The sequence below is a fragment of the Poeciliopsis prolifica genome, unplaced genomic scaffold, assembly GCF_027474105.1.
Source record: "Poeciliopsis prolifica strain line A6 unplaced genomic scaffold, Auburn_PproV2 SCAFFOLD007, whole genome shotgun sequence".
In the NCBI taxonomy this organism is placed as follows: domain Eukaryota; kingdom Metazoa; phylum Chordata; class Actinopteri; order Cyprinodontiformes; family Poeciliidae; genus Poeciliopsis; species Poeciliopsis prolifica.
This window is the reverse complement of record NW_026562382.1, coordinates 7,410,824-7,433,177: the sequence shown is the minus strand read 5'-3', so window position 1 is coordinate 7,433,177 and position 22,354 is coordinate 7,410,824. Positions and strand designations below refer to the sequence as shown.

Genomic DNA, 22,354 nt, shown 5'->3' with positions numbered 1-22,354 from the left:
ATTAGCTGTTGATGACACCCCCTTAGGTCAAAGAAAAAAGCTGATTTACTTTGGATGTAGGCAAGTTTATTTCCACTTACAAAACTCATCTTATTGTAGTTGTGTTAATTTGTGTCTTCGTCTGAACTTAGCCCTTGTATTTATTGGTTTTCTAATGGTGTCATTAGTAAGTTATTACCTGATTTGATTCATGACTTTAATTATATCCGCAACATATTGCATGTGGTAATAGTTTATATATATACGCCGAGCAGTTGTAAAGACAGTACAAAACAAATCCCACCGGTTGTGTTAAATGAACCTCCCCCTGAAAAGCATTGTGTAAATCTATCTTCAATTTATTGCTGAGAGCTAAATTTGACGTTAAAACAAACGATACATTTTGGTATTGCAAGGTTTTAGTGAAACAGGATGCAGAGATAGAGACGGTAAATTCCCAATTTGTTGAGCTTTATAATTAGCATACCATAAGGATTCACAAACTGGCCACGTCCCAGTGGCGTCAAGCTTCCAGTGGAAGTAACAATATAACTCTGATCCACTGAGGCTCATTTCACTGACACACATCCCAATAAATGCTGTCATTTTTGTTGATTCAACAATAAAATGAAATATTAAAAAAAAAAGCTTAGAAGTTAGATGTTTTAGTGCACCAGGACAAAACAAGCAGAGGTTGCTGTTGCAGTTCAGGGCAGAATAGTAAAGGATTATCAAACTCTACATGGAAAACATATTCTAATGCTTTATATGTGTGAGATTACATTGAATTATTCATTGCTTGAATGCTTTTTTTCTTTTTTTTTGGCATTATTAGATGATTTAATATTACAACACACATGTTCTCATATATATTTTACTGAGATGTATGCTCAGTGGTTTGCATGTAAATGAGAGAGCATTGTTATTAAAAGCCGGATCTAGGCAGGGCATACTCTGCAGAGGTTTTTACATTAAATGCATACATATCTTGCTCTCTTTCACCTTCTCACTAAAATATACATCTTCCATTAAGGGAATAAACGAAAGGTGAGGGAACTGTAGGAAGATAGGGATATGTTTTCCTGTAATGTCAGGTGGGATTATCCCTTGTTGGCAAGAGAACCAATTTGAGATTGCAAATATCTTGAAACTTGTTTTATAGCACTCATGATCAGTTCATTTAAAACAAATTTGTTATTTCATTTGTAAAACTTTGAGGCTAATGGATTTTTGTTTGCTTATTTGGGTAGTTTTTTGTTGTTGTTGTTATTATTATTTTTGTTTTTGTTTTTTGAGAGAGAGAATTAGCTCTGGCCTATTTAGCAATGAGCTTGTGGCTCAAATCTTCCCACATAAAAGGGATGAGATTTTTAAAAATTTCCCTAAACCTTAAACTTGTGTTGAATTTCTTCTGGAAATCGTTTTTTGTTAAGCAGATTAGTGTTCAATGCTGTTCAAATGGTGCAAAAACATATTTCTTTGGCCAAATGACTCATTTTGCACATCAGATAAGCTGAACTATGATGCCGTTGCATTGCTCTCTTCAGAGAAATAACATTCTCTGAAGATTGATGAAGCGCTGTAAGCTTTTTTTCACAGTCAAAACTTGAGCAAAGAAGTTTGTGAGGAAACAAAATTACACAAAATAAAAATTGTGGAGGAAGAGATATTTGCTTTTTATTTACTAACTGACAACTCTACCTTAAATGTGAAGAGCATGTTCCTCTTTATGCTTAAATGATTCATAGTTCAGGGTTAAGAGAAATTTCACAAGCAAAACAAACATTTTGTTCTTCTTTTTTTTTTGCCCAAGTAACTTTTTTTTTTCTCTAAAAGGAAGTAAGTTCAGTAAAAACAAATTAAAAGAACCTTCATAATACTAGTATTGTATTATTTTTGCTTGTTATTTTGATTTGTTTTGAAACTTGGTTTTTGTGCAGGTCACGATTAGCAGAGAGATTTTCAGAAAAGTTAGTGGATTTTAATGGAAGAAGGATAAAAGGAGAGTTCAAATGTAGCTTTAGCTGGAATCCAGTCTTCCAGCTCCATTTGTGCTCTATTTAGTCTACGAAGTCTAATATTAACTGAGTATTAAGGACCAGCTAGGACCAGAATTATGCATAGGCCACCTAGATTAATTTATTTAGATTTTAGGCCTTCAAAAACTATGACAAAAAATTAAGTACGATATTCTGCTTCGTTTTGAGCACAACTTCAGCTGTTAGTCATAGCAGTACCAGTCTAAAGGGCAAAACAAACAGAATAATCAATGCCAGAAAAATGGCACCAATACTATCTGTGCTGAATGGATGAAAAGTGTTTATCATTATTAAAATAAAATTCTTATAATCTTTAATAATTTTGTTCTATATACCGTAATTACAAAACCTGCTGCATCTTCTGTGTTGGGAGGGGATTTTCTAACACTGAGAAACAGTGTATGATATCCTGTCTCCTTAATGTGCACATTTAAAACTGAAGAAAATGTGTCGACTCCTGTTCTTACTGGGCAGAGCTCCAGTTCCCTTCAGACTTTTCCATACATTGAATGTGGGCATGAATGTTTATGAAAATATGCGCAGGGTGAAGAGTGGAATGAATGTGCTGAATGTTTTTAGGAAATTCACACCAAATTACTATAATTTTTATATATATATAAGTTCTATGATCCACACGTTGTCAAAAGGTTAAATATAAACTCAAACACATACATTCACATAAATATTTCAGCAAGAGGTGCCATGCAGCATAGAATGGGTTTCACTCTAAAAAAGTCAGGATCAATTAACTTCTGGTGACCATGATTGTCTGTGGATGGTGTTTTCTTTCTCTCATGACCACAATTTTTTTTTTTTTTTTGACTGCCCACATTTGACTGACAGTCGCTACATTGGAAAAGCTCTAAAGAATGAGAATTGTAGATTTACTTCATAAAGTTTATGGCGTTTATAAAGTCCTTTGAACAACAGTTTTCTCAGGGCCCGGGGTAAAAAAAAGATTTTGCACAAGTACAAGTTATATAGATGTGTCTCAACTTTCCCAGAGGGCCTAGAGCTAGTAAACAAACAAACAAAAAAGAAAAAAACAGTTTCCGTCTCCATGGCGAATGCTTTCAAGCTCAGTTGATATTTCTATCAATCCACATATTAAATCCACAAATATTAAAAAGTTTTAGCTGGCAAGAAGTATGTTTGACTCAGTCAAGCAGAGGTTTTTAAATGTAAGCACATCGTATCAAATATCAAGCATGGTAGTAGGAACTTCATCTAAAATGTAAGTGGAATAATAATAAGGATAAAGAGGGATGGCAACCAATTAAAATCTGGATGCTAATGCGAATAATAATTATGTCAAAGTCTTGTCAAAGCTGGAAATGTAACGGAGAAATGAGGACATTCTTCTGGAATGACCTTCCCAAGACCTCAACATCACTGAAGACTTGTGATCTCTGTTTAGGATCAGCATTGATGCAACGTAATCAACCAGATTAAGTCAACTCTACCAATTCTGCCACAATGAATGGTCAAGGTTATGACAGAAACTTTGATGAGGTGCAACAAGTGCGGGTGAATGTACACATTTGGACCAGTGTGTATAATCCTGATCCTGTGTGTAAATGTTTTTGTTGTTGTTTTTCTGAATTTGTGTCCTTGAGCAGAATTTCACATCGGTAAAACTGCACTATGCATAATTTTTTACAATTTATAAATAATCTGTGTATGAGGGTGAAAACTTACTTACTGGAAGCGCTGCAAAGTAATTTATTTCAATAAATCAGACAGATTTGTGTTTGCTATTAAAATTGTATTAGTCAAGCTACATAATTTTCAAACAACACAACTATTTTGTTTGCTCAATAATCTGCACATTTACACACAGTAGCACCATAAAACTGCATCAGACTCAAATTTGAGCAGGATGTCTGAGAAATTAGATTCAGGTAGTAGTTTTAATGATAATGTATCTGTGGGCACACAGACCTGCATAATTTAAATACACACAAGGGGTTTCAAATGCAATCAGTTGCATAAGTTCATGCATGCACAAAGGCTATGCTAATGAAAGCATCAAACATTACGCCATGCTCTAGACAGATTCATAAATACAGTGGTCCACACCCCCGTGAAAGTGCTTAAGCAAAGAATTTGAAAAATGAGAATATTTGCCTTTACATAGCAATAGAAATATTGAGCCCACCCATTCCTGGCAGTGCACAATTAAAGTGGAAGTGATGGATAATATGTGCAATCACATGCGGAGTTGCACATGCGCACAATGTAACGGCTACACCATCACATGAATATATAATGAGGAGTACAGTGAAATTATGGGGGGTGGAGTTTTATATCATCCTACCCACTCCTTCTTCATCATTCTCACTTTTGTCCCACACCCCACCTTTTCATTTTCCTCCCCCCATATTGCTCAGACGCCTCATGCTCCTAAATATTTAACATTTCACAATGAGCTATGTCTGTCTCATTTTTCCTTACAGCAAAACAGACAGCTTCCATAAACTCGTGCCATCCATATGGAGCAATAAGTCATCTGAGCGGGTTATCTGCATTCAGTCTAGGATTCGGAGACGTGTCTTTCCAAGCATCTGTTGAGTGGGGATAACCCATGACCACATGTGTGTCGGACATTTGGGTGAAACATCCTGCTTTTCTGTGTTTTCCTTAGTCAGACGCTGTTTGTTTGGACTGCTGCTGAATAAGTAAAAAGGTGTTTGTGGCAGGAAAGTGAGGCGGGGCAGAGGAAGTGACTGAGCAGAAAATATCCTCTTCAAAATATGGATGATCCAAGTGGGCAGACATCAGCTGTTTTTTATAGGATGCACTGTGAAGTACAATCACAAGCAGAGAAATCTTGTTTTTTCGTCATGCCAGTACCACCATCACAAACTGAAATGTTCAGTTTCAAAAAGGCAACTGAAGCTTATCTGACCAAACAACATGTTTGATCGGATAAGGATAAGAATGAACTTTTTATTGACTGGTAGGATATGTGATGCTACGGGCCTATATCTACTACAATCGAACTCATGAACTATGAGAAATAAGAGGATGTTTCAAAAGTATTGTCGACAATCAAATGGATTGTCTATGAGTGTTTCAACAGGAAATAAATCTCAACCCAAATCGACACAGAAATGGTTCACAAGACAGAAAAACAAGACTGTTTTGAAGCCCATTTCAATACCTAGAACTGAAACCCAGAAAAACTCTGTCCTGAACTGAAGAGAAGAGAGGATAGAAGATTTCCAAAGACAATCTAAAGCAGGAGGTCTGCAACCTGTGGCTCTCCATACCTTATACAATGGCTCTAAATAACTATGGTTAAACATGATAAAGAGCCAATTAATGTTTTAAATATAGATGTAACAACAAATGGTAGTTTTCAGCTGCTTATTCCTGTAATAATTTCTACAAAGAGTGGCACTAACAGCACCTGTGATATGTATTAAGATTTATTTTTCTTTCCTTGTTTCTTGTGCCCCTTTTTTCTTTTTTCTTTTTTTTTACATAATTAATCTTTTCACTTAAAAATATGATCCATCCTCTTTTTGTAAAATGTTATGTTCATCTTTATTTTAAATCATAAAAATATAAATAAAGTTTTGGCTCTTTAAAAATGACACCAAATTCCCTAAAGTAGATATTTATCTAAAATACTACATTTTCATCTTTTAAAATGCATGTCACAGTTGCGGCTCTAAGCAAGTTATGTTTGCCTGAAAGTAAAAATTATTCTTTAGACTGTAAAGGTTGCAGATCTGGAAACATCCTGCAAAAAGAAAAAAGAAAAAACTCCAAGCCTGTGACATGCTAATGGAAAACACTATCATCCTATTGGTACGCTTTATTGTAATTTATCCATCCATTCTTCCATCCATCCATCTACTTCCGCTTATCCAGGTTCAGGTAGTACCAGCCTAAGTTTTGTAGACGGGTTGAGTGAACTCCCACACACCCTCCAGGACCCTGCTGAGGGTGTAGAGCTGGTCCAGGTCGAAACCCACTGCTCTTCCTGAATCCGACTCTCCAGGACTCTTGATTAGACCTTGCCAGGGAGGCTTAAGAGTGTGACCCCTCTGTAATTGGAGCACATCCTCCAGTCTCCATTTTTGAACAGTTACCCCTGCCTGCTAATCCAGGGGAACTGCTCCCCAATATCCATGCGATATTGCAGAGTCGTGTCAACCAACACAACCCTTCAACATCCAGAGCTTTAAAGAACTCTGGGCGGATCTCATTCACCCCCGAGGCCTTGCCACCGAGGAACTCTTTAACCATATTGCATGTGCAGAAAATCATAAACCAAGGCTCTACTATTTAGATCTTCTAATTAACATGAAATAATCAGATCTATCTCTGCCATATCTATGTAATTATGCGAAGCCTTTCCTTTTAATTTATTCAAAGGAACATTATACACTGAGCATTAATATGGTGATGAAAAGCATCCAGATGGACAGAATTGTGTGTGAGAGACAAAATAATACATTGATTCAAAAGAAAGCTCAAGGTAAACACAGTTCAGTCCAAAAGCACAATTTTTAATGTCAATTCTCTCTCTGAACTGGTCTTTGGCATAAGCATGTCTCTGCATGGTTGTCTTTTCAGGGTGTTCCTTGTCCTCTGGCTGCCACAGATAGGCAGTATTTAGTGTCCTCATTTTCAAATTATTTGTATTTTTGTGAGACCTCAGACTATTAGCAGTTTATGACGACTATGAGGAGCAGTCATAAACTGCTCTTTATCAGATTATCTTTATACTCTGATAAAGAGCAGATTATAGTCTGGGTCTACTTTACCAGAGATGGGCTCAGCAACTTTACTTCCAGTGAAACAATGTCTTTAAGTTTTTGCTTCTTAAAATATTTTGTTCATTTTCATGAGCCCATCATTGTGAGAACAGTAGGGTGGCTTACTCTTGGACCAACATAAAGCAGTCAATCATTAATGAGCATGCTTGGTTTGGAACAACATAATACATTTGAGATGAACTCTACTTAGCCAAAGGCACTCATCCAAATCAGTTACTGATTTTGCAAATGTCCTTCAGGAGGAATCACAGACAGACTAATGGTTTCTGTGCACTATATGCTCAAAAATGAACAGACTTTGGGAGAATTTTGGTTATGGTTTAAATGTAAATCCAAACCAGGAATAAACATCTTGTTACCACCATGTTTGTCAAAATCAGTCAGTCTACTGGAAAGTTTCAAGCTTCCATACTAAAAGGCCAAAGGCGTCCAACATTCCTCTTGGGTCCTGTATTCTCTCTTGCTAATGAAGATGGAAAAGACTCTTGGAACAACATTTAAAAGGCCATGGACACGCCTTGCGTTCAGAAAAAGAAAATAACGAATAAAACCTCCTTTTCTTCCATCCTTCTGTGGCCATAGGGCTGCGGTATGTGATTGCATGTTTAATCTGGAGTCTCTTGAGATGTTGAAGGACAGCCACACTTCTGTAATACTGTTGAGCCAGCATGTGTCGCCATGGTGTAAGCACATTTTCTGACGTGCCCAGACCACTGTTGAAAAACAACCATCTCCCATGAGGGCCCCACCCCCACCCTCAACTTACCCCCCACTACAGCCACGTGACAGCAATTGTGTCTGTGTGTAAGTGTTGCATGCGTTTTCTGTTGATGCAGGTGCTACTTTGGCCTTCACAAAGGCTAATGGAAAGGACCATTAAGAGCACAACAATCCTAATTGTACTGTAAATACTTGGTCTGGTGGTGTAATGATAGCTTTGGTCAATAATTCAGCAGCTGCCGAGAAAACAACAATCCAGCTCTCAGAATAAAGCAAACAGCATTGTGGACAATGTCATCAGATAGCCAGGGGACGCAACATGTGTGGAGGACAAAACACATTAAAATTCACTCACATAGCTCCGCATAAATGTTTGGAGTTGCTTAACAGAAAAGAACAATAAAAAAATCAAAACACTTGAAGTAAAATGAAACGACGTAGTTACTGTGCAGTTGTCGGATGTAGATTATGTATTAAGTTTCTGTGGATCTGTGAGCTGCATGGGTTTGAATGAAGATATGAAGACAACCACTGCAGCCAATAGGAATAAAACACAAATCAAGAGTCTGTCATAATGTGCTGATCTTCCCAACATGCAGTTTATTAAAAATAATGCAGTATATCGCGTAAACTTAAGTGCTAACACTGCTCTTGCATACTTATATTGTTTTAATATTTGTACGCTACCAAGAAAATTTCAGCATATTTTTGGAACTTCTGTTCAAATACAGGCCAGGTATTTGGACCCTTCACAGTCCAAAGAGCAATTTCTCCTTCAAATGTTACCTGCATATAGTTTTTGACCTAATGACATGAAGACTTACAGAGTAATTTTGTTGAGGCAATTTAGTGAAAATATCCTATTTAAAAACAATGCTAAAACCCACATTTGTAATTATTTCTACACTTTGCAAAATTAGCTGGGTTTTTTTTATCATTTTTAGCCAAAGTTATAAAACCACTTTTTGGACTGTGGAAGGTCGAAAAAGTTACTTGAAGTACAGAGCTGCAGATTCAAATGAGGGCTTTATTACCAGGTCTCGGCAGAACTTGGCAAGATGGTAAGGAGGTAATTCAGAAATCTGAATCATTTGCAGAAGTATATGACTCGCAAGGACATGTGTTGGACTCTCCAAATTATGATCAGAGCATACTGGCCGAATTAAGGACCATTCCTAAACCCAACCCAAGTACAGTCTGAAAGCCTCAGCTATTTTGCAGCCTTTCACACATTTTAGATAATCATATGTAAAACAGCTTTGAGAACATTTTGTCCTCTACTTTCCAATCATGCACAAATTTATGTTGATCTGTCACTTTAAAAATCCCAATAAAATATTGTAATTCTTAGTCAGTGACAGGTGACAAAGTGCTTGGAGAATCTGTGTGTTTGCTCACATTAGTTTGCTAAACCAATACCCTCATCCGAATGTGGCTGTTTTCAGGAGCAAAAGCAGACTATTGTACGTTTGATTTGTGGCTTAATCCTCAGCTTCTTCAGCCCACATGAAGAAATAACTGATGTCACAAGTATCAACAAGGTGTACCCAGACTGTGTGCTGCACAACTCTTGTGTGCGTTGAGTGAATGTGGTTTGTACTACAAAGTCCTCTGAGTGGCCAATAAGACTTGGAGAAAAGAAGTGCTACATAAATACTGCCCATTTATTTTCACACTCCTAGCATCCAGTCCTCACACTTCTCCCACAATCCTCTTCTCACACACATAAAGAACAGATCCTAATCACTATTCCTCCTTGGTGTGAAGTCTCGTCTGTACACAGTGTACTTTTGTTCTCCTTGTTTAGCACCGCAAACCTGAACCGCATATATATAACCAAAGAATAAAGGCGTGTACACAAGCAGCAGCACTATTCTTTCCGCTTCAAACACCGCCTGTCAAAAAGGCCAAGACTCTGTGCTGATAAGCTCACCCCTCATCTCATTAAACATTTGGCATGCAAAATACTTTCTTCCTCTACACATAAATTGTTTGACTTTGCATGTTCAACTATGACACCCAAAGCATTTGGCTACTCATCTACACTTTTAGTTCCCCCATGTCTCCCTGTTTTTGGATGTCTCCATAGTTTCCTTTGGTCTGACATCCACCTACACAATGTCCCATTCTGTGTTCCCAATACTAGACACGGGTCTACCAATGCCAACCATCTGATTCTGCAGACGGACCAGAAGGACCACACAGAGCAGCTTGTGGAGACTGCCAGTCATTTTACAGAAATAGTTTTTTGAAACGTTACTCTTTCTTCTGTTCTTCAAATTTTGAAATTCCTACGACACCAGGGTTTAACTTAAGTTTTATGTTAAATAATTAGTTGGAAGGTGTAATGCTGGATCATTGCTACCATGGAGCCCAAACAGACATGCTTGCACAAGCAAGTTGAAGAGATTAGTGGCCAAAACATGTACATTTTTGACTGAAAGAACCTAGAGAGAAAGCACGGATGCATGAAAATACGTAAAGCCCTGGCAGAAAATCACCAAATTTTGGTCTTAAACCCAAAATCCTTTCATGCAAGATGGCAGTGCTAAACCATTCATCCTGTGAGCAAAAGTGAAAAATTTCAACACTCTGGCATGACAATAGTCAGGATTTTGCCATTTTGTTGCAAAAGAACAGGCATGGCATGTGTGCTTACCTTCTAAATCTGACTACAATAAATTATGTAGGTGTTGTGCTAATATTTTAGTTTGAATTTCTCAGATTTGTGTCTGTGTGTAACCTAGTGTTTCTTTGGCTGGGTGTGTTTCAGCGTGGAAGAAGACTTATTAATGACAGAGTCATTGGTTTTGAGAAAAGCTGCCATCACCGAGTCACTAGGAAATCAGAAAGGTAGCACGCAGAAGAGGAAAAAAAAAAAAGAGTTGTTGAGGAGAAGAAATTTACCACAGTACAAAAAAAGACAGATTGAGAGTTGTACTGGAATGCCTCCCACAAAATCACTCCCACTCTTCTTCTCATGCCCACGCACTCTCTGTTACAGTGACGTCCACTCTTCTTTTTAACTCCCACGCCCGGCTATGGAGGCGTTCTGCTCTCCTCTCATTCATGCAGCGGCACACTATCTCCATATTTCTGAGTGGACGCTGGTGTACTGAGTGAAAACAAGTGTGGAGGGAAGAGAAGGCAGAGGAAGAGGAAGGAGGAGGAAGAGCCATGTTTGGCTGCATCCAGACACATCAGATTTCCGATCATGCTGAGATCGTGATCAGACCTTACACAAGTGCCAAGCTCTGCAGATGGAATCAAATTTCCGATGCTCGTGCTGTGTAATGCAATGTAGCTGATTTTACACTCACGGTTATGTCAGCACATCCTTGTGCCGATGGGCCGAGCTAATAATATCCCTAAAGTCAGTGTCAAAACAAGTTTGTCATTTAATAAATACTTCATGTAATTTGTGAGAAATGATCTGCAAATTAGTTATGAAACACAAACTGGTTCTGCAGATCATTATCACTGTTCAAGACACATCGAGTTAAAGTTCTTTCACTGAAATAACATAAAACTGTAGGTTTAAAATCTAATCGAGACTTGTACCTTCCCCTACAAACTAATCATTAATAGCAGTTTCATCTTCAACCTGAAGGTTTAGAATATAAAAATAAAGTTGAATAGCTTTAACAGGAGAACAAAATGTTAAATAAAAATGATGTCCTGAGTAGCATTTTGTGTCACTTTGCCAGTCAGTTTTATGTGTTCTGATCTTATCTTGTAAGTCATAATTTGCATTCTCCATTACTTTATTAGTTATTGCTTTATTTATACTTGTTTGTTTGTATTCAAGTCACCATTTTCTATCTAATCCCCTCAGTTACCTCTAGACTTCTGTTTTCCACATATCTCATATTTAGTAATAAACCTTACTATTTTTTAACTACTATTTAGTTTGAAAATGATAAAACCAGCATAAACACAAATCTAACTCTGCCTCAATGTGTTTTTTCACTGAAAAAAAATTATTTCACTTACACCCTTTGTTAACATAGATATAGATAAGATTGTTTTCAATTTTCTTTTGCAGCCAGTGAGTATGTATGCAGTCTGCTGACCTCTGAATGCTATGTGTTGCATGCCATCTACTCAGATAATCTGAGTTTGGTCAGGTCAAGAGGGTTAGGAGGGTGTGTTTAAAGTGGTGACCACGGTATGTGACCTACTCAGAACAAAACTCACAAAAAGGAGCATATCTTGACCCTTTTCCAGTAAATATTGTAGAAAGATCTTGGAAAACAAGGTACCCTCTGAGTTTGATGTGCATTCATTACGTTTTTGTAATATTTCAACAATAATTTTCCTTGAAATGTTACTTGTAACTAAACAGATTTTCACGGTATTGTCTATGTAATGTCAAGGACAGATTAGTCTGCAGCATGAGCACAAAGCTGTTTTAAAGGTGACTGTAATTCTTGGGACTCAAATTAGCTCTGTGAGAAAACAAGCTATAGGATTAAGTTACTTAAAGATGTTAAATCTTTGAAAGCTCCTGCAGGCATTATACTTACAGGCGCTGGTCTGATGTTGTCTGTGGATTTAGACCTAAATACCACTGGTACTTTGTTGTGCATTAAAACTCTTATTCCATGCATGTAAATAGTTAACTAAATTTCTTATTTTGTGAGCATTGTGAATTATTATCAAAAGCTAAAGAAAACATTTTTTTGTATCCACAGCTCATTGCAAACTACAAGATCTGTTGCATAATCTTGTTTTTATTCCATATTTTCATTTCGCAAAGCACAACTTCTCTTTAAGCAACAAACACTTTGAAAACTCAAGTAATTGACTAATAATGTAATGATGTTAGACCTAGTTAATTTGTTAATTATTTGATCTAATGTATTGTGGAGTTTAAATTGAGGTTAAGTGGATTAAGATTCTCTTCTGTTTTATTAGATTAGGTTATTTAAAGATTGCTCTGAGAAGGAAGCAAATCTGGGATGATAAGCAGATAAGGTTATTGTGACACCAACAATATGCCTGAGCTCATTGTGGTGTCCGGCTGCATGACAACAAGTTAAATCGTGACACCGCTGGTGTCTTTCAAATACTTCTTCCCCTCTCTGCCACAAACTTCACTATATTTTGTTTGCGTTTTATGTGATTCCTCAACACAAACTAAATCTTGCTTCTAATTTACTGCTTCTAAGCATAATTCAGCTCTAAATGCACGATTAAGGTTGTCGCCCAGATGGAAGGCGTTATAACCATCCATCTTCCCTTTAAGTCTGACCAGCTTCTCTATTGGGGACAAGTCAATACTTTTACCACCATGTTTCAACATTGTTTTGGTGTGTTCATAATGATTTGAAGTGCAGTGGCTTGTTCCCTCAACAATGATGTTGCTTGGTATGCTATATTCTGGTTGGAAGGAAAGCCTAGTTGGGTTCTCCATGAGGAGGTGAGTTTAACCCAAACGCCTAACTAGCATCACACTAGTGCAACGTCAAACATGACAAACATATTTTTCATGCTTTTTGTAGGCAGTGACATCATCTTCTACTCATTTTCTGTATCTGTGGTCTGCATTGCTTGTGGCAAACATTTGAAACTAATGGCCCTCTTTTGCAATGTCATTGTTTCTACTACTCTTCCAAAAAGACCAGATTCATGGAATTGCTAATAGTTTAGTCAACAGGTTCCTCAACTAGAGCTATGCAGCTCCTTTAGAATTACTGTGGCTTTCTTGGCTCCTTTTTGAATGTTCTCTTTGCTCAGCTTATTAAGTACATGATGCATGCATGACATGTCTTGATAGGCTTGATATCAGTTGAGCTATATCCCTTTTTTTGATTTTTAAACGATGAATTAAGCAGTGCTCTATAAGATGTTCATAGCTTAAGATGTTCTCTGATCAAATCCTGCTGTAAAAATTGCAGCAACTTTCTCTCTGACATGTCTGACATACTCCTTGGTCTTCATGATGTTGATTCTTCACTCATGTTTTCTACCTGACCTCTGAGGTTTTCACAGAAAAGCTGAGTTTGTACTAAGATTAAGTTGCACACAGGTGGAGTCTGTTAAGCAGTTGCATGCAATTAGTTGCTGCAAGGTGCTGAATACAAATACAAGAAGCACCAAATTTAAAAAGCCAAAATCTTAAAAGAATCTCAAAAACTTATTTTGTGCTGACAATAATGAGTCTTTTTCGTTCCATTTCACTATTATGCTGACATATAATGATCTTGCTGATGAGATAAAATACAATGTTCACGGTTTTTAAAATAAAAAAATTATTTGAAGTAAGGAAAGGCACAAGCATTGTAATCATTTTAATTATGTTTAGTTTTTAATTCTTTTTAAAAATAATAGTTTCTTTTTTAGATGGCCATCGAGTCATGAGAGAGAAAAATATTTATTTTTTTTTCTCTCTTGACTCACCTTTGCTCAGACTACAAGTATTTGCTATGTAACATGTCAAACATTTGTCCCTCTGGCTTGTCGATGTCATGCATCCAAACTCACTCCTTTCATGTGACCTTATGCTCACCGGTCAGAGGTTAAGGCCTCATCAGACGTGTTTATGAAGACAGCCCGGGGGGTCAAAGGCTCTGTTTGCCTCTGCGGTGGGGAAAGAGGAAACAAGGGATATGATTCCGGCAATAAATGAAAGACGAGATCAGAGTTGAAAGGCAGAGTTATCTGGTCCTCTGCGGAACAAATCGATCCATTTGTGCATTTGTTGGGGTGAAAGGGTTCATTGGCCACACTCCCAGGAGAAGTGCTTAGGATGCACCTGCATCATGTTGTAAGCAAGTGATGTTACAAGGTGGCACCTTTTTCTTATACTTACATGCTGACGAAAGATAATGTTTGATTTAATATGTCATATTTAAAGGAGAACATAAACACACAGCTGAATCATTCAGTTGGAGAAACTGGAGTAACTTCCAAACAAAATGAGTTGGTGGCGCCCTCTTGTGGCTTTAGCATGAAGCGTTTCAGCTTCTGCACATTAAAACATTTCAAACTGTTAATTATATTTTTCAAATATTTTTACCACAGTAGTGACACAATATGAGATGGGCTAAAAACGTGTAGTAAATGCTTACAAGTGCTGCAAATTCTGTTTGTACTTTATTGGGGGGAGGGGGTCCTGATGCAGTTTTACATTTACCTTATGTCAAAGTTTTCACCAAGCGGTGACACAAAGAAAATAATACTGAATAGTATAGGGATGAGGCTCATCTATACGTTTGGTTTATAGGTCTGATATAAGGTTAAAGGTGTCTATGGAACAAACTTTTTTTTTTTTTTTTTAGCTGTAAGCCAAAATAATCAAAATGAACATAAATACGACCTTTAAATAGATATGCTATGAAGCTATCTAATAAATGTCTCCTTTTTTGCATTTAATAACCATATTATTTTTGACATACTGTAATTCGCTAAGATGTATTTGTTTACGACCAACAACAGGAAAATTGTGGCCGCCTGCTGTGACAGTCTCCTCTAAAGCCCAAAAACTGAGGAAAACTCTCCTTTTTGTAGTTTGTTTTTTTGTCCATTTATTTTAGATAAAGCAACAAGAAGGGTGTGCAACAATAGTATATGCAAAAAACATTAAAACACACATAATTCCTAATCCATTCAGATTCACTCATATAATGTATATACACTCATGCACGCACTCTCTCACACGCAAACATTCAAACTTTCAATGCAACTTCAGTGCTATTTTTTTATGTTAATATGGCTGTTAAACAAAGAAATATTAATCTTGAATACACTGAATTTCAGATTGACAACCAACATAATTTTATAAATTTCATAAATAAAAAAAATGGGCTTAATGACACACAAACTGATAGAGAAATAACCTGAGGAGAGTATGTTTGACTGTGGTATACAGGAATGCATTGTATTTACAACAGAGTAATTGGTGTCTGCAACGCTACGGTTTGAGAACTGACAGTCGTGTAAGCAGTGGTAAGTCCCATAATTTTCAACATTAGTCGATTTAAACAATTTATAACATGTGAAAATATATATTATTGTGTGGTTACATGCTTGAATTGTGTGGCACTGGAAGAGAAGGAAAATTAAAAGGGGGGAAAAAAGTGAAAGGCAGACAATTACAACTCAATAGCACCTGTCTTACACAAACAGCCCTTTGAAAGATGAACACCAGTTAACCTTTTTAAGGGATTTCAGCTCAGTGCAGTGGTAAACCGGGCGTCATTCTTTGGAAACACGCTGTGTGTTGCTTCTAGGAGCAAAAAAAAAAGAAAAAAAGATTTCAAAAAGCCCCATGGTCTCTGTTTGCTTTATATTGTTCAGTTGCTGGATGTTTTGCAACTCGCATCTCTTGTTCCTCTCCATTCACACACGATACACAGGGAAATAGCACCATCAGAACAGGAAGTAAAGCTAAGTTGAGGATGTCGATGCATTTTTTTTTTGCTGTCCATGTCTTAAAAGAAAAGAAGGCCTCTGGTTTTAAGTGAATGTTCTCTTCATGCACACTTGACAGCGGCTTATGTGTGTTCGGAGGCTGCCTGCTTTGAGCGTCGTCGGGACGGGTTTCCTGGAAAGAGGACAGGTGGAAAAATTACCACTAGTCATGACCGTTTGCATCATAAAAGAGGATAAAAAGGTGAACATATCTGTAAAAATAAAGATGACACTGACACCATGGAAAAAGATTTACAAGGTGCTAAGAATACCAATCAGTAGAGGCCAACAAAAGCAAACTTTTAAGGGTTTTTTTTTGACAATGAAAAAATATTGGTCTTACGTAAACATGTCCTCTGTCTCGATGGTGGCGAGCCAAAAGCTGTAGGAGTTGGCATAGTAGTTGCAGGTTCCGCGACCGTGACATTCGATGAATGGGGCGCTGCGAAACTCCTCCAGACAGGAACCGGGAGAGGCCAAAGCCTGACCTGAACCTTCAGCACCTGCGCTGGTGTGCTACATAAAAACACACAATGCAGTGCAGATGAGTTTACACAACTCTTTTTGTTGCATTGATTGATACTTCATGGCACAATCTGTGGATGCTGCGTAGCTAAAAATAAATGAAAAATAAATAAATAATAATTAAAGGCTTTCCCATTCTTGATGTGTAAAGAAAATCTAATTGTATTTTAATAATAATCCAAATGTTTTCATTGAGACAGCAGTCTGGAGGAAATTATTTATCTGTATTTGTAGTGTCTTTTTTTCATATTTTAGTTAAGTACATTACCACATTAATTTTCTTTAGACTTTTAAAATAATCCTACAGTATTTGGATTGTCCTAATCTAATCCAAGTGTAGGATCGAGATGCTGTAAAAAAAAGGGGGGTCTGTATTAAAATCTTTTATGAAACTTCTGATCCCTGCTGTTGTCTGTGATTTGATGTCAGCCCATAGAGAGCCACCACCGTTGAGCTGCATTGTACATTTTGAACTCAGCTTCTGAAAATGTATTATGGGCTAAAATACCCTCTGTACTTTGTAGCAATCTAAATAACTTTGTATCTTTAAAATGAAATTCACAGTAACAGAGACTGCGTTGCCTGCTACAGCTTTCTTTCTATCCATACCAAAGTCGAGTGTTCACAAAGCATAAGCTATATGTTGTTAATAAACATGTTATCTTAGTTTCTTTTACTTATTGGCCTTAGCTTGTCTAATTCCCTTCTATATTTTGAAAGAAAGTGAAAACTAAACTAAACTTTAGCAGAATTGTGAAATACATTGGGACACAAACATGAAACCATTATGACGACAGGACAGGAGTTTTCTGTACATGCTGAGTCAAAACACCAGAAAGTTCGAAAAACCTCCATGCTTTGGAAAAGTGTGTTTATTACTATTGATTCTGATCCATTTAATGTGCTGTTGGTCCTGCTGATGAGATTTTGTGGGGGATTTCTTTCTGCTTGCCTTCACTGTGAGTATCTTAGATAGTTTTTGCTTTCTCAAATAAGAACACAATCAAAGCTAAGCTTTTAAGCTCTTAAACAAAATGAACTTACCATGACAAAGGAGTAGCCGATCCACAGAGAGTTCCAGCCTTGAGGACAAGGCGGGATCCTGATTGTCTGACTGTGGACTGCGATCACCATGGCCGGAGCTTCACATACCACACACCTGCAGTCATATGAGAACAGCAACATGTGTTGTAGATGTGTCATATGACAACATGAAAGCCCCGTGTGGCTGGAGTCGTAAACACACCTGCTGATGAAGGGTTTGATGCTGTCCCCGGTGATGGGTGCCATGCTCATAGGCATTGGCTCCGGTGAGGTGAGCCAGTAGGAGTAATCGTTACGAGACGCAAAGTTGCAGACGTTGTTGATGTTGCAGAACAAGAACGGCATGGGGCTGAACTTTCGGAGGCAACTGCCTGCCGTACCTATAAAAATAAAAGAGACAGCCAAAACTTTGAATAGACTCCTCCTGTATGTCCCCATGTGTCTCTTCCTTATTTCCTACTGCTTACCTAAGTCTTGTCCATGGGAGCGTTCATTGCCTTGCACATAGAGCAACGAGTAGCCATCATATATTTGAGTGGTACCTCCAGGGCACAGTGGCACCTCCACACTTTGGCTGTGGCGTGTTACTAGGAAACCATGGTCCATGGACGACGGGCCAGGCGGACCCACTTGACCTTGAACACCATCCGGTCCCGGTGGACCTGGATATCCTCTGGGTCCTGAATACACAGAACCATTGATAAATTGGAGATTAGCAGCACAGCGGTGAAGATCTTCATTTTCCTTTGCTGTGCCTTTCTCACCTTGTGGCCCCGGCACACCAGGTTCTCCTTTAGCGCCTGGCTGGCCATCAAATCCATGGATACCGGTTTCACCTTTTGGACCCTGAATACCCATCACACCTGGAGGTGTAAAAAAAACAACAATTGCAAAAGTTGGAAACAAGGAAAATCTTTAACCAGTGTCCCCAGAACGTGACGATGCTGCAGCAGAATAGAGCTCACCCTGCTCTCCTTTCTGCCCAGGAAAGCCCGGTGGTCCCTGAGGTCCAGGGAGACCCTGATCTCCTGGGAGTCCAGTGTCTCCTTTGATGAAGACCCTGGGGCCGGGTGGACCAGGGGGGCCTTCATTACCTGAAGAGAAAAAAGTTATAAAAGATATCCCAGATCTCATCAAGAACATTTTAACATCAAAACATTTGTAGTTACCTTTTTCTCCAGGGAATCCTCTGTCACCCACTTCTCCTTTAAATCCAATGTCACCCAGAGTACCTTTTGAGCCTAGATAAAGTGAAAATTATTACATTATTACTGATTAAAATTGTTATTATTATCATTACTAATTTTAGCATTTTTAACCAAAGTTATTAAAAGCTATTGTGGAAGGCTCAAAGAGGACTTTTAAGCTAGTTATAACTGGTAAATCTTGCTCAAGTTGATTGTTCAGAGATTTCTAATGAAATATTAGTTACTGCAGAATTATTGTGTCAAAATATGAAGATGACGTCATAACCCAATTTACAACAGTTTGACCAAAAGTCCAGAAAATCCTCAGAAAAAGCTCAATAAGTGACATGCTTCACTTCACTATTTTACCTGATGGGGGACAATTAAACAGGACGCAATTTAAATTAAATTAACTCTCCAAAGTGACTGAGGATGAATTATAGCATCGCTCTTTCAAGTATCGTTGTAGGGATTTATTTACCTGGGAAGCCTGCAACTCCCGGTAATCCTCGCTCGCCCTTGTGGCCGTTGATACCTGGGAGGCCGGGTGGCCCCTGGAACCAGCACATGCAAACACAACAAGCAGTTCTTATTGTCATGCAGCCGGCGTCATCTAGGTAGGTAAAAGTGTTTAGAAAAAAGAAGAAGCAGCAAAAGAGCCTGATGACGTACAGGATATCCAGGAGATCCAGAGTCGCCCTTTTGTCCCGACTCTCCCTGATAACCAGGTCGACCTGCATCTCCTTTCTCGCCCTTTAGGCCCTCCCTGCCTGGCACTCCAGCAGGTCCTGGTGCCCCTGGTGTTCCTGTTGTTTTTGATTTGTTTAGTTTTTTTCACACAGCACAATAATATATTGTCTCATATCTAAACACTGTGTAGTGTTTTAGGATGGCTAACACAAAGAACGCTTTAATCAGTGTCATAAATTTCACGTTACCTGTTTCTCCGACGGGTCCCGTTGCTCCCTGATTTCCTTTGGGGCCTTCCAGCGAGATGCCAGGAAGACCTCGCTCTCCTGGCTCTCCTTGTTGTCCCTGAGGTCCTGGAAGTCCCTTTTCTCCTTTAATACCAGGAACACCTGGTTGACCAGGGCTGCCCGGAAGACCCGGATTACCCTTTTCACCTGCAGACGGAGAGAACAGGCTGCACTGTGGAACGCCGTCGGCTGATTGTTACGGTGGGATCACGGGAATCAGTCTGCGGCAGATCGTTACCTCTTTCACCGAGAGCTCCAGGAGGTCCAGGCAAACCAAGACCTGGTAAACCTACAGGAAGGAAAATTTATAGTATAGTCACTGCAATGTTCTTTGTGTTGAAAAACAGCAATATTCTGCTAAAGAAAAACTGAACAAAGTAGTAATAGTTAGATTTGCAGATATGCAATTGCTTATTGGGGGAAACCAAATTAAATTGCTTATTTTTTTATGCCTCAATGTCATTATTATGTCATTTTTGTAATGGGCAGAATGTCAAATATGTCTTAGAAATATAAATGTGCTTTGCTCAGCAAGAGCAGGACGATGTCATAGAGAAGAAGCAAAGCAAAAGCAGCCATAAGCTCTGCAGTGCGGCCCCTAGTGGTCAGATCATAGATTACAGCTTCACGTTGCTGTGCTCATTGAAACATAACATAGCAAAGTATCTAAGACTTCATGTACCAACTATTGTGCAAGTGCCATCATGTGATGAGAGGTGTTTAAGAAGTCGGCATAGCAGCCAAATTCATAAATGTGAAAACTATTCAAGATTTTCAAAGTTTTTTGTAATCAAGAGTCAAATTTAATAAAACTTTAGCTGAATGTGTAGGAGAGGAAACGTTAAAGAAAAACTGTTCCGCTGCTCTCTTTAAATCAACATTAAATATTTTTGCTCTGGTGAAACAAATCACTTTCTCATAGTTTGTGATAAAGCGCTAACCTGCGTCTCCTCTCTCCCCAGTGGATCCAGGGATGCCGTCCCGTCCAGGCTCACCCTTGTCTCCGCGAGGACCTGGAGGTCCCTGCTGGCCACCTTCGCCTGAAGAAAAACAGAAAATGTAAATTTACTGTACCTGTTTCACTGCTGTTCAGAATGATACAATCTCTTTTTTTTTCAGATCTGCTTTGTCTTTGTGCTTTCTAATTTACACCTACAAATGCTTTTTTTTATTTGAAAAGTATGAAAAAGTGAGGAATGCAGACAAAATATTTAAATTATTTAGGCTAGCTTAGGAGATCCATGCCAACTATTTTCACACAAACAATACAAATAAATGTTTGGCATATCAAATCAAACTTCTATAATTGTGTTGTACTTGTATTATTGTATGTTAAGCAACCGCTGCTCTTTCTAGCTGAGAAAACAGAAAACCTACATACCAGGGCGACCTTCACGACCGGGCTCTCCGGCAGATCCAGGAAGTCCAGGATTGCCCTTCTCGCCTGGCCTGCCTGACTGACCTGTAGAACACAAAGACACAAACAAGGGAAAGCACACACCTTTAAAAAATGCTTCAGAGGTCCTGGTGGATACAAAAGATGAAAAGGTCGGTCTAAAATCGAACCTGGGTAGCCAGCGCCTCCTTTGTCACCCTTTGGTCCCTGCAGGCCGGGTTTGCCAGGCATTCCCTCCTGACCCTTCTCACCCTTGTCTCCACGGGATCCTGTTAATCCTGGCTCACCTGTCCTGCCCTGTGAGGGTGAAATTATCAAGAGAGTTGGTGAGAGACAGGCAGTAAAACCCTTGAACGCTGGTGGTTCAAGGAGTGGTGGCGTTCAAGGAGACTGTCTATGTTTGCTACCACACAGAGTTTTGAAGGCTTTTCTGTGAGAAATTCTAAAAATCCTGCTACCTGTTTTGCACTACGACACTATTTTGTACATTTCAAAGTTTCATCATTATGTCAGGAAAGACATTGTTCTGTGGTGCTGATAAGTTTGGGCTTGTTCAGATCAACTCTTGTCACGTCAAAGAACTCGGTGCATGATGGGAAGCCAGTTTCATCAGGTGGGTTACCTTTTCTCCAGGAAATCCAGGGACACCAATACCTGGCTCGCCAGGTAGTCCCTGGTCTCCTTTTTCACCATCTGTGCCTCTGAACCCAGGATGACCTGGTGTACCAATGTCTCCTTTGGATCCTTTTGGACCAACTGGACCTACACAACCACACAGAACAGTAAAACAAATGACTTATGAAGCCTTCATTTGTATAGAAGTGTAGCTCACTGTGCTGAAGCCAACTTTTGCTTGCAATAATGATATCAGTTGATAGGAATTTCAGCTGTATCAAACTTTTTATAAAATTTAAACTTTTCACAAATGAGTCCATGTTAATGTGTTTATCAATGTAAACATATGTTTCACATCTTCTGGAGGGTTGCCTTGGTGAACTCAAATTCAAAGATCCTACAACATCACAGAGTCTTTTTAAAACATTTCTTGAAACTTTTGGTGCTATTGTATCTGTGCAAAAACAATTTTAGGTGTTTTATCAATGCATTTACCTGGTATTCCCATCTCCCCCACGCCACCTTTTGGCCCTGGAGGTCCCATGGTACCAGGATCTCCAGGAAAGCCGGGATCTCCTTTCTGACCTGAGAAACAGATGCAAAACACAAACACTGACATGTAGACACCCGCATCTCAAAGCTATTGCAATTAAAATGAGCTGAAGTT

At 38.6% G+C, this 22,354-nt stretch overlaps 1 protein-coding gene across 1 annotated transcript in view; it reads right to left on the bottom strand.

Annotated features, from left to right (window-relative positions):
- Positions 1–15,031: 15,031 nt before the first annotated feature.
- col4a1 (collagen, type IV, alpha 1) overlaps positions 15,032–22,354 on the bottom strand; it is a 42,151-nt gene continuing 34,828 nt past the window's right edge. Inside the window, exons 36-52 of the mRNA XM_055031473.1 lie at positions 22,183–22,272; positions 21,695–21,834; positions 21,243–21,369; positions 21,058–21,138; positions 20,618–20,716; positions 19,915–19,965; positions 19,638–19,823; positions 19,372–19,505; positions 19,181–19,253; positions 18,682–18,753; positions 18,478–18,606; positions 18,277–18,375; positions 17,980–18,192; positions 17,715–17,892; positions 17,513–17,627; positions 16,287–16,459; positions 15,032–16,076 (exon numbers count right to left, since the gene is read on the bottom strand). Coding sequence (XP_054887448.1) covers positions 15,989–16,076; positions 16,287–16,459; positions 17,513–17,627; positions 17,715–17,892; positions 17,980–18,192; positions 18,277–18,375; positions 18,478–18,606; positions 18,682–18,753; positions 19,181–19,253; positions 19,372–19,505; positions 19,638–19,823; positions 19,915–19,965; positions 20,618–20,716; positions 21,058–21,138; positions 21,243–21,369; positions 21,695–21,834; positions 22,183–22,272 — 2,048 coding nt within the window. The 3' untranslated portion in view covers positions 15,032–15,988. The remainder of the gene's footprint in view (positions 16,077–16,286; positions 16,460–17,512; positions 17,628–17,714; positions 17,893–17,979; positions 18,193–18,276; positions 18,376–18,477; positions 18,607–18,681; positions 18,754–19,180; positions 19,254–19,371; positions 19,506–19,637; positions 19,824–19,914; positions 19,966–20,617; positions 20,717–21,057; positions 21,139–21,242; positions 21,370–21,694; positions 21,835–22,182; positions 22,273–22,354) is intronic.